This window comes from Manacus candei, unplaced genomic scaffold, assembly GCF_025592945.1.
Source record: "Manacus candei isolate 608988 ecotype Guabito, Panama unplaced genomic scaffold, ASM2559294v1 h1tg000002l, whole genome shotgun sequence".
NCBI lineage: Eukaryota > Metazoa > Chordata > Aves > Passeriformes > Pipridae > Manacus > Manacus candei.
Window position 1 is genome coordinate 9,402,891 of NW_026138050.1, and position 12,242 is coordinate 9,415,132.

The 12,242-nt window shown below is 36.4% G+C and overlaps 1 protein-coding gene across 1 annotated transcript in view; it reads right to left on the bottom strand.

Annotated features, from left to right (window-relative positions):
* GSPT1 (G1 to S phase transition 1) overlaps positions 1-12,242 on the bottom strand; it is a 21,231-nt gene continuing 8,989 nt past the window's right edge. The window contains exons 2-15 of the mRNA XM_051782948.1: positions 11,781-11,828; positions 11,354-11,395; positions 10,378-10,605; positions 9,327-9,360; positions 7,832-7,909; positions 6,923-7,103; positions 6,399-6,553; positions 5,294-5,434; positions 4,469-4,562; positions 4,047-4,127; positions 3,492-3,665; positions 2,974-3,063; positions 2,486-2,654; positions 1-1,780 (exon numbers count right to left, since the gene is read on the bottom strand). Of these exons, the coding sequence (XP_051638908.1) occupies positions 1,728-1,780; positions 2,486-2,654; positions 2,974-3,063; positions 3,492-3,665; positions 4,047-4,127; positions 4,469-4,562; positions 5,294-5,434; positions 6,399-6,553; positions 6,923-7,103; positions 7,832-7,909; positions 9,327-9,360; positions 10,378-10,605; positions 11,354-11,395; positions 11,781-11,828 (1,568 nt within the window). The 3' untranslated portion in view covers positions 1-1,727. The remainder of the gene's footprint in view (positions 1,781-2,485; positions 2,655-2,973; positions 3,064-3,491; positions 3,666-4,046; positions 4,128-4,468; positions 4,563-5,293; positions 5,435-6,398; positions 6,554-6,922; positions 7,104-7,831; positions 7,910-9,326; positions 9,361-10,377; positions 10,606-11,353; positions 11,396-11,780; positions 11,829-12,242) is intronic.

Sequence of the window (12,242 nt, forward strand, 5' to 3'; positions counted from 1 at the left end):
TTTGCAGACATAATAAAATTTATTTAAATTCCATGCATTACGGTAGCTACAAGTGTAGTCATATGAAACGGAAGGACAATAACTTCTTCTGTCCATACAATGTAGCTGTAAGTGAAATGAATGGGAGTTCCACAGTTACAAAGAAACAAACAAAACCAAAAAAAAAAGACCAAAAAAAAAAACAAAAAAAAAAAAGAAAAAGACCAAAAAAGGTAAATCTCTTTCAATTTTGAGTTATCTGTGAATTCAGACACAGTCACTAGACTGTAAACTTTTGGGGGAGAAGATGGGCTCACCACAATTGTACAACTGAAAATGTTTAGTTTAAGACAGTCTGAAGAAGCTCTGAAGATACCTTTTAATAATTACTACTAATACTCTGGGAACTGAAAAAAATCCCTTAGCCTTCATCCTAATTGTTAGAATCAGGACAGCAATTGCAGACAGTCCACTTCCAAAGTGCAGCTAAACAGGGTTTTATTATGCAGCTCCTTCAAGTTGTACTGAGTAAGCTTTACTTTGAACCAGTTTTGCTTTAATTCTTCAAGAAAAACTTCACTGGTCCTCATCAGCTTACATTGCTTTTGATATGCAAAAATTTACAGACTGTGCTTGATTCTGACCCTCCCATATTTCGGTATGTGCAAATTCTTAGGGATTTAAATAGTCTGTCTCCCTCTCAGTTCAGACTGATCTTTAAAACAGCAAGGATTATCCAGCCCTCTAAATTAAAGACAGGGTGAACTGAGTAATTTATATAACTGGCACTTTTTAATTGGCCCAGTTCTCCCACAAAATGCAGCTCTTATAAATACTAATAGGCACTATTGCCACAGATTCTCTTAGTTTTGCAACTTTCACTGATTTACTGGTTGTTAGCATTTTCTGCAGTTAAGAATTTACCAATGCTGAATTTTATAAAGACACAATACGTACTTCTAGCCTTCAAAATTGACTTACTGTGTCTAGTAATGATGTTAAGTCAACCTAAATTTGCTGAAGTTATTAACAAATGTAAAGCTAATGAAGGTGCCACATTTGCATGAATGTTTTTTTCAATTTTCAGAATGCATTCGACAAAGGGAAGGGGCAAACCTAATTGTTTTAATACAAACTTGGTTGAGTGCCCAATTGCCTCATTTAAAACTGTGTGTGTGGGGAGGCTGAGGAGTTTAGAAAAGTCCAAGTAACCAAATATCTGGGTTACTGGAGAGTTAAAAAGCTAAATGCAACTGCGTTACATCCGGATAAAAAACATTATTCAAAAGCAATTCGAATACCGAAAAAGATTTCAAATTGAATAGTTTATTAACATGGTAGTCATCTTTGTAACATGTGCACACACACTCGCACACTCTGAATGATCTGCCTGGAAAAAAGAGGTCTTAATATATATGCTGGGGGAAATTAAACATTAAAAATCCTTTAGATTTTCATAATTATAGGCAATTATGTCCACATCACTTACAAAGCTATTGCCGAATCTTTCCAAGGAAGCAGAATTTGGGAGAAAAAAAAAATTTCTTTTTTGGGAAAATTCAACAGTGGCATAGCAGAGCTCTCAATATGAGAAAGCTGACATAATGTGGACCTTTGCTGTGAAATTTGTCTTTGCAAAATATGGGGAGAAGTTTATCAATGGGCAGAAAATAAGAAGGCGGTGTGAAGTAGGCTTTTGCTGAGTCGATTTTCCTCACAGTTTTGTGCGGGGTCATTGAGAAAAATGCTTAGTCCTTCTCTGGAACCAGTTTCAGAACTTTTCCAATTGCAATGGTCTTACCTAAATCAAGGAGACAAACAGCAGAGTTACATTTATGGTGAAAAGGATGTAGAAGTCTCCAAGAACGTGAAAGCTTTCCCCAAAATACAGGCTCTTAAGAGTACTACAAATCATAGAGAAGAAATTGTTTTATTGCAGCATGAAAGCATCTGTGTATTTTAAAAGCTCGAGAAAATCTTCAAGATAGTAAACCTGCTATTGTCACAGTCAAGAACATGATGTGGATTGTGGAAAGCCTGCTCTGCACTTATCTAAGGAGAAGGCAAGGCAGAGTCACTACCAGCTCTAATTTATTTTAAATGCATCCCACAAATCTGTGAGTTTTATCAGGGTGTGCACGAGTTAAGACCAACACACACAACCCCTCTGATATTTTCTAACTTTCAGCAGTGAAACTATGGTATTCATATTGTAGGTGGACATTGCAGGACACATTAAGAAAGCATTGCTGGTAATCTTTCAAATCCAATCTTTTGTTTCACAGTGCACATTTCTGTACATTATTCATCTAAAAGAAAGCTTCCTGTTACCAGCAAGAACTCTGCACAATGACAACAATTTGCTTAGATTTACTTTTCCATTGTTACCCAGAGAGTGATTTCCACTAGATACCAGCATTTTAATACCTCACTGCCATGCATGATGCCCCATTTCAAGCAGCAGTATTTTTGCAGCAGTCAGGAGCTGTAGAGGAAAGAGCCTTACCCTCATCCCTTAAGGTAAAGCGACCCATCTGAGGGAAATCTTTGAATGTCTCAAGGCAGATCGTTCCTGCTGTCCTTAAACGGGCAATGCAAACTTGATCTTGTTTCACAAAACGGGGCCGTGTCTTACTTTTTTCTCCTGTTTTCTTGTCTACCAAGCAGATTAAGGCCTGCACAAGAAGAAAAATTCATAGCTGTGACTGCTAAAATAAGGGTTATTTTTCTTTACAAACACTTACTTACAAATATACATGCAAAAAACCTTCCAAGATTTACCACGTAAGAGTCAGTCATGACTTGCCACACTCTTCAGAAAGCTTATGCTGACAGTTACAGCCATTTTTGTTTGTGTTAGGAGACTGACCAAGAATTCTACTCAAAACTGAGCTTTGTTGCATTAGTTGTTCTACAGATGTATGTCCTGACAGAACAACTCATCCCAACAACTGGCCTGTCTACAGTCACTTCACAACTTCAAATGACACTTACTGTTATCTCAACTTCTTCAATACAGGTGTGGATGTGCAGCACAGCATTATAACCTGGGCAGATAATGGATTTGTGCTCAATTATCACTATCTGCAAAACAATTCAAAATAAGTGCATTTTTCCTAATTTCAATTATAAAAGAACAGAGAATAATCAAATGCAGAACTAAAAGGTATTAGAAGGTATAGTTGAAAAATATACACACAAAGTTTTGTCAAAGAACCAAAATTTATAAGTTACTAACTTGTTTATAATATGAAAGTAAAAAATTGAAGAACTGGCCTGATGAGATCTTGCTTTCACCATTATAAGCATCCAAAACTTCACCAAAAACTTAATTTCAAAATAAATGATATGATGCCAGTGTTAAGTATATATGTTATTGCTCATTTAGAGATATGGTAGTGAATAAGAAATCTGAACTGAAACTTCAAACTTCTAAAGTTTAGAATTGGTGAAACACAAAAAATACCATGTTTTTTACCCCTTACACAGCAATTAAATGCTGGTTATTGTACCTGGGCATCAAACGTGCGTCCAGAATGACAAAGGTTGTTGAGATCACAGAGAATAAATCCTGGAAGAATCTCTTCCTCTTCAATTCCCTTCAGTCTGATTTTTAGATTTTCACCTGGGGCTACTGAATCGGTTTCTACATCATCAGAAAGGATTCCAAGAACTTCCACATTGTGCTTAAAGAAAGCAAAAATGTAGTTTTGTACTGTGAATATTTTAGTCTGGTACAAAATCATTTTAATATAACAGAATTTCAATAAATAATTCCACTACTGTTTAAATTCGCTATATTCAATTTTGCAAGCTTCAGAACATTTAAAATATGATTTCAAGTCTGATGACTTGTAGTCCAGCAACTGAGTTTTGAAGGCAAGACAACCCAAGTTCTGAATGCTTAGGGAGGGACCATACACACACCCTGCCCCCAGAAACTTCATCCATGGAAAACCTGAGAGCTTAGTGATATCCAACAGAGCAACACAACATTTTCTGAGTAATGAGTATCTTTAAGAATCAAGCTCTTTTTTAGGGTAGTAAATATCTAAACCTTCCCATACCTTGTTTGGCATCATCACAAGCTGTTGTCCTTTGCAAATAGAGCCCGACTCCAGCTTCCCAAGGACCACAGTGCCCATATCCTTCACAAAAAGAAATCATTACATAAAAATTGGAAATATTTTCCTAAAGAGTCTGCTCTATTTATGATTTAACTCTTAAGCTTGATTACTTAGCCCTGTAAAGTTATCTAGCACTGGTATACTTAATATTTTGGAAACTGTTCTCATGAAAGATTAGAGATTTTAAGAGTTTCATATAATACCAAAATTATTTACTTCCCCTTCCCACCTCTATTTTACAGTTGGAAATGTAACATTTGCAAAGAAAAAAAGATACCCTCTAAAAGTACAGTAAATAGTCCATTTACTGCTCTCTGATAACAGCCCGTTTATACTTTCCATCCTATTATTTTAATTTGTACCTTGTATTTATCCACAATTGGCAGCCTGATTGGTCCATCAACTGAACGGTTGAAGTTTGGCAAATTATCCAGGTATGGAATAAATGGTAATCCACTAAAAGAGCAGAAGGCATTTGTTTCAATTTTGTGAGCACCCTTCCATTTAAAACATAAATGCAGTCCAACAAAAGGAATGGTTTTCACTCTCTCATAATTAAGAACAGTGACTTCTAAGACAGTTAAATCTATTTTAACATCCCATCAGTAGTGTCCACTTTACCCCAGCTAACATATATAATAATATATTACCCCGGAAGTGCATGTTTTTAAGTTACATTACAAGCATATTTTACACAAATTAACTATTCCTTTGAGAATCACAATAGATGTGTACTATATTTTGGAACTACGAAGCTAGGTCCAAATGTGATTTCCATTAATACTTTTTTAAGTACAATGAACAATACTGAAAAACATGATATCCACTGAGAGACATGGCTTGGCACTAATTATAACACAGCTCCAAGCAAACTTTTCACATCACACAGTTACTTATTCCAGCAACATGTCAACTGCAGCATCACTGGCAATTCCAAGTGCTTGTATGGCACTAAACTCACACAGCCACAGAAACACTGCTAATGTTTTACTGATAATCCTCTGCAGGCAGCAAATGCTTTTTGTTGGCACATTGTATGGCTGTGTTCCTGTTGCCCTGATTTATTTCCTCAAGCACTTTAGAACACACCTACAACACATCACTCTATACTACCTCCCACTTCACTGTAGCATTTACTTTGATTGAAATACAGCAAATATTCAGGTGGCTCAATTTAAGATACATACATATACCAAGGACAGAATTCTGACTGTTCTTTAAGGTTTGCTCCAGTCAGTCCTGAGCAGGGCATGAAATGAATATCCTTTTTGGGATTGAAGCCAACTTTCTTCAAAAATGGCACCAGTTTCTCTTTACATTCCTCATATCTATTAAAATGACAAGCAGATCAAGATAAGTTTCACTTATTCCAGCATAAAATAATACTGTACTTTAAAAAACCAACAACCCCCCTGGACATATCATTTTCATCAGTTAAGTTACTAAGTGAGCAGCAAGCAAACCTAATAAAGCTTAGTGGCCTATTTGCATCTTCTCTCCAGCCTTCCAGCACAACTTGGTATTGTCTATTCCCCCTCATTCCTCTGCTCCATAAAGTACCATCAGTTTTCTCCATCTGCTTCAATGATGGGGCTGGATAAGCAGCACCACATGGTGGGAATGCTTTGAGCAGGATATCCAGGCCAACACAGCAGGACAGACCAAGCAGCTGCTGAGGTGGTGCTGCAGCCTTTCACTGTAGTGCCTCAGTCTCCTCCAGTCTCCTCCATAAGCTCTGGAGGTTTTGTGCTGTTTATTTCTGGTACACTTCTTCCTGGTGGTTTTGGCTGAATTCAATGTCAGAAGGTTGGGGTAGGACTAAGAGAGCACAAGTGGCCATGCCTGAGTCTCTCAGGAAAGCAGGCTCATGCTCTAAGCTTGCACAGGCCCCCATGGCTTTCCTCAAAAACCTTCACAAGTCTTGGCAGCACACAGAGCAAATTCTGACAACTCTGCCAAACTCCACTGCTGAAAACCGAGTCACTTCCTCTTTTTAAATTCAGTATAAAGTTTCCAAGTCAACAATTAAACTATGTTAGAATGCATGGATTTGTCAGATAGGTCTGCAAGGATCCAAGCAGATGAAAATGAATGTTTTACAGTAATGCAGAAGTTCAAGCTTAATTGAGAGGCACCGTCCTAGGCACTATGCTGCTGGTTTTCTGCCATTTTTATAACCTGTCTTTAGTCCACCAGTTTACCATTCTTTCAGCAAAAATGGGATAAAAAATTACCTAGGAATTCTTTTCAGTGTCTTTCAATGAAGAATAATTTTTTTAATATTAAACTCACCTTTCATTACTCCAGTTTACAGTTGGATCATCCATTTTATTAATAAGAACTATTAAATGTTTTACACCTGCTGTTTTTGCTAACATGGCATGTTCTCTTGTTTGTCCACCTTTCTCAAATCCAGTTTCAAACTCTCCTTTTCTTGCAGAAATAACCTAATTAAAAACATATATTTTAATAAAAGTTCTACAATTCTCTCAACAGGACAATCAACAATGGATAATACTGCCTTATTAAAAAATAACTTTGAGTAAGTCAAAACTAGTAAAAGCTTTCAAAATGCTCTGGTATATCCTTAATGTTACCCATTAATTTTTGCACTGACATAAAGAAATCACATGACACCTGTGGACAATTTTAAGAATCTATTAAGTTACTCCAAAACCCACTCAACTTGGTAAACTTAACATTTAAAGATTATACTGTAACTAACCAAAAGAATAAACAAGCAAACAAAAAAAATAAAAATAAAAAGTTGAATTCCACAGTATACCCAAAACAAAAGTATTCTGATTTGTCCTTACCAGCACAGCAAGATCAGCTTGAGAAGCCCCACCAATCATATTTGGAACAAAGCTCTTATGTCCAGGAGCATCTAAAATAGTGAAGTGTTTCTTCTCCGTTTCGAAATAGGCACGACCCACTTCTACTGTTTTACCTTTGTCTCGTTCTTCTTGGTTTGTGTCTAAGGCCCACGAAAGGTACCTAAAAAATCCCAACCCAAAGGCTCTATTTTTGTATTCATTTTTATTAATTTATATATGATTTGTTATCATAAAGTGTCTTTTTTTCTGCTCAATTATTCTAACCATGTCAGCATTACCAAACTTAAGCATTTCCAAGACCAACAGTGACTTTCATTGACTGTTCTATTCCCTCTATCTTTGATACTTTGATCATATCAACTGTTGTTCCATCCTAATTATTTTATCCCATTGGCCACTGACAAATTAGATTTCAGTCAGAATGGCCAGCTCCCAATAGGGGGATGATGGCTGCTTGGTAAAAAGAACATGAGACACCCTTTCTATTCCTCTCTCTCACACATAATAGTGTTAGTTCAGGTCAATGCCCACCCCTTGAGTGCTCCATCACTGCTCTATCCCTAAGGAAGTCTTTAGCTGCTCCTTTTCCAGAGCCCTTTGAACTCCACAGCCAAAAATAGAAAGCTTTCAAAAGGGAAATCAATTTTCCAGGAGTTGTTTGAAGGAGAAATCTGACTGCTAAATGTGCTGTACATGCAGACACTGCCCCCCAAAACTCAACCAACCAAAACACAACAACAAAACCCAAACCAGAGGCCAACAAAAAATCCACCCATGCCAAGAGCCCAAAGGAAGGCAGCCCTACAGGGACAGAGCTCAAATCAGTTCCCCATTTCATTGCAGTGAAAAAAAGAGCAAAGTGTGCTGTTATCTTCAGCAAGTTCATACCATGTTTCTCTGTTTTTTTCTTTAGCTTCTCTTTCATATTTTTCAAGTGTTCTTTTGTCAACCATTCCCGTCAAATACCTAGGAAGAGGGGGGGGGAAAATGCAATTTTACATTAAGCAGAAACATATTTCCAAGTAGTTAAATCCTTATACAGTCCTTACAGATTATTTTGAAAAAATGGAATAGCCTGATGCTATCAGCAGTGGAATTTTTTTTGCACAAAAAGCCACACCATTATCTGATATGTAAAAGTACACCAGCACCACTTTAGCAGAAGTATGAGGAATGTCTTTTAAGCCTAACTGTAAAATGTTCCACAGAGGCAAGTTTTCAAAAGGAATTACATCTGTTAATTTTGATATACTGAATTAGTCTCAGAAACACTTAAGTAAAAATTGTTAAAGAAGGATTTTTTCACATCCCCGTCCCATTTCTGAACTGTAAAGGAAAGTAACTTTGGTTTCATTCTTTTTACATAGAAAAGGAAACTGGTTTTTCAAGAGAGAGCTTTCAGTGATAAAAAGAAGCAAGTACTGTAGTTTTATTATATTATAGCATTAATTTTTTTCTCAGCTATTTCTACTTGATCTTTTAATAACATTAATCTTCTTAATTTATAAGGACAATTAAAGATAACAGTAAATAATGGGTTAATGACAAAGTTGATACAAGCACACAGTTTTCCCCCCTTACATCAAAGGGATATTGTGCAAAACTGAAAGACCACAGAAAGCTTTAGGAACACAACACATCAGTAGGAGTGTTAAGAACAGGCATTTCCTTGTACAAGGAGAATACTCAGACACATCAGATAATAAAATGCCTATTTGCTCTAGTATGAACTACAAGGTTAAATGCAGCATGACAATTCCAACATTCCAATTTGGTCGAAACAAAACAAGATGAAAATGCCAAGACAAAGACCTCCCACTTTTGCTGAGAATATTATTGTAAAATCATAGAAATACTGAGTGTCAGCAAATAGCATTTATTTCTTCATGTACTGATTTCCATGTTTAAAAACTGTAAAATCTAGCTGCATGTATTTACTTTTATCTCACACTGCAGATATTGGCACATTTTGAAATCAAATTATGTCTGACAATATTTGCACTGGGGAATAAAGATATTACATTTTTTTTAGTCTTCTCAAAAAGGACAAAATTTAACAAAAGGTATAAAGCAGTTTCACATAGCATTTTAAAATCATGAAGAAAAATAGCCACGTTGTAAGAAAGTGATTCTTGTTTAAAAATTAATAATGTATGATTTTGCATAGCTGTTTCCATTAAGTGAAAATGCTATAGCAATAAAAGTGATCTGCTGGAATTAAGAAGTTCCAAAGACAATAAGTAACAAAACTGACTGGGATAGTAACATTATACAAGTATTCATCTATGCTGATTAAAGCCACAAAGAAAATATCACTCATTTTAATTGATGTTTTTTAATTCACAAGAAAGAACAGGAAATCTAAAAATTTAAGTTTCCTTACATTATTTGTCCTCCAATAGTTGACTTGCCAGCGTCTAAAAAAAAAAAAAAAAAGTCATGCACAATTTAAAAGAAAATCCTAGAAAAAGAAAACCATTATGAACAAAGTAATCTGATTTAATTCCAAATGATTTATTTTTTACATCATAATCTAAGTTTTTTGAGGCATCCTGCACCTTTCCTTGTTCCCATAATGTTTTGTTGACAATTCAATTACACTGAACTTTGAAAATTCTGTTTTCATACATGCAAATTGAGCATTATCCATAACAAAACCCCTGAACAAGGAGTGCTCCAGCTAAAGCAGGGGTTAAGAGTGTGGGAAGCTCATGCAAAATCCCTTTCCCTGCTTCCTTTATCCCTGTCTCCAACTTGGGTGGGCTGCTCTTCAACACTGGGATGTACCTCTGCCCACTGCCTCTTTACTTCAGGTGACTCCCTTCTGAATTTACCCAAGGACTCAGCTTCTAAGGTGATAAGAGACTGTACAAATAAAGGGACAGAATTTATTGTGGATTTAATAATTCTTCTGTACTTTTGACACCACCTAAGTTTTTCTGAAGCTTGTTGAAACTATTAAATGAGGATATTTTGCTATAAATGCTCCTTTTAACTATGAATTACATTAATCTATTGTTTGTAACTCTGCAATTTTTAGTATTTAGAATAATAGTGGTTGAATCTAACAGTAAGAACCCCTACCCTTTTAATTTAAGTAGAAAAGAAGCACTGCTTTCTGATTTTGTTTTTTAGATCATAAACACATAATCACTTCAGCACTCAACAGGAGCAGGTACTTGAGAAATCATGGACACAGGCACTGCTGTGTCCCAGAGAACACACTCTGCTCTTGGCACACTACTCCTGAAAGACCTTCTTTCCTTTTTTTCATTTTTCCAGAGCAGCTTCAGTAGAATGAATGCTCCCATTGCCCTCAAGACATGGTGAGCCCACACATCCCTCCAAAGAACAGCATTAATTTCTAATCCTCTGAGTTCTGGATAACACACAACACAAAAGATCCAATTACTTCACACTCCCTTCCAACTCACCTACGTGTCCAATGAATACTACATTTACGTGCTCTTTTTTAGGAGCACCTGGAGGTGCTACAACAGATTTGGGTTTTGGTATTTCCTCCTCCTCTTCCATCATTTCCTGAGCGCTTTCTTCCGAAGGCCCCGCGTCCCCTGGGGGGCCACTGCCAAGCTCTGCTTCACTTGTTTCTTCTTTGTGGTCCCACGACTCCTCTGGGGACATTTCTGTCTCTCCATTTTCCACTGAAAAAAAAAAATCAACCAGCCAGATATATTCAAATTGATAAAGAAATTAAAAGCAATTACTACGGGGGAAAGCCCCTACCCCAGAGATCAACTGAAAGGTTTCAACTGCCCATCTGTTACCATCTTCCTAAATAAAAGGGGACAACTGCTGCTCCTTCTGAAATTATTCATACTGGGAGCTTCCAAACCAGCTTGTGTGCTGACATAAGACATCTATGATTCATAGGGATTAAGAAACTTCTGAGTTAACCAGGCAATAATTTTACAAAGAAAAAGCAAATCTGAAGCTCCACTCAGCTCATCACACTGGTCTGAACCCACAGACTCACACTACCATGTGTTTAGAAAGCCAAGGGCAGGGACTGTGGTTTAAGTTTGCTCATAAGCCATATTAAAACAATGAGAAAGATACAATTTCCATGTTCTGATCACTCATATTGCTGATCACTTTGAAGTTTTTTGTTAATCACCATTCCACACATATGAATGGGTCTATTTTGTGATATGAAATTACTTTTTTAATACAGCACTAATACTTTTACAGTGTCCAAGTAATCTGATTGCACCTGTCAGCACATACAAATGCTTGATTATCTCTTTCCTCATCCAAGTATAAAGACACAACACAAAATAGTAGGGACCAAAAATGTAAAGGCTCTTCTATTTTGTTTGCAGAGATTCAGCAAAAGGACTATATAGTATATTATAGTACTACCACAGTGAAAAGGAACAATTCTCATCTTACCAACAGATTCTGAAATTTCCATGTTAACAGCAGCATTTGGACCTGGAGGGAAAAAAAAAGGGAAAAAAAGGCATCATTAAAGACACACATTTACCATGATAGTATCAAGAAGAGGGAATGACTAAATTAAAAAGAGGATAGTTTGGATGTTTTGGCATTTGCCAAAATTATTGAATATACAGATTCAATTTCAAAAATTCTGCTTCATGCAAGTTTTATGATCTTCCGTAAACCACCTTATGCACCTTGTTCAACTGCCTATAAAACTGCAAATAACTGCAGATATCCACATTGCCTTACAACAGTAGTATGAGGATAAAGATAAGGAAGATTGGAAAAGGTTCATAGAGATTTTAAAGAGGAGATTCTTTGTAATAATTTTTAAAAAATGTTTAATGGAGGTCCATCGGAACACAAAAACAGCTACCTTCACAAGGGGCTGTCTGCTCCTCTGGAGAAGTCTCTACAGGTGCACCTGGAGAGAAAAAAGTTTGATTTTTAAAATACAGTGATGAAACTAATTTCCAAACTTTGGCACGAAAGACCATCTCCCAACTTTATTGCATGAAGTGTATTGAAAGAACAAACACCTCTCTCCCACCAAGCACTACTAAACAGCCTCAGAGCACAAATACTGCTGAAGAACACTGCCTACAACTTGTGAAAGTAATACACCAGCTCTAAAACCAGGCCATTTATTGCCCTACATGGAAAGATACACTTAAAGCAAGCAATTTTTCTACACATAATATTTTACCTGCCCACCTTTTTGGGTATGCTGGCTATTTCAAGTTTTAGTGTCTAACTGGAGTTTAAAAATGTCAAAACAGTTTCATTGCATCCAAAGAAACAATATGCCTGTGGTGTCAAAAGTGTTTGGAAAGGCTCT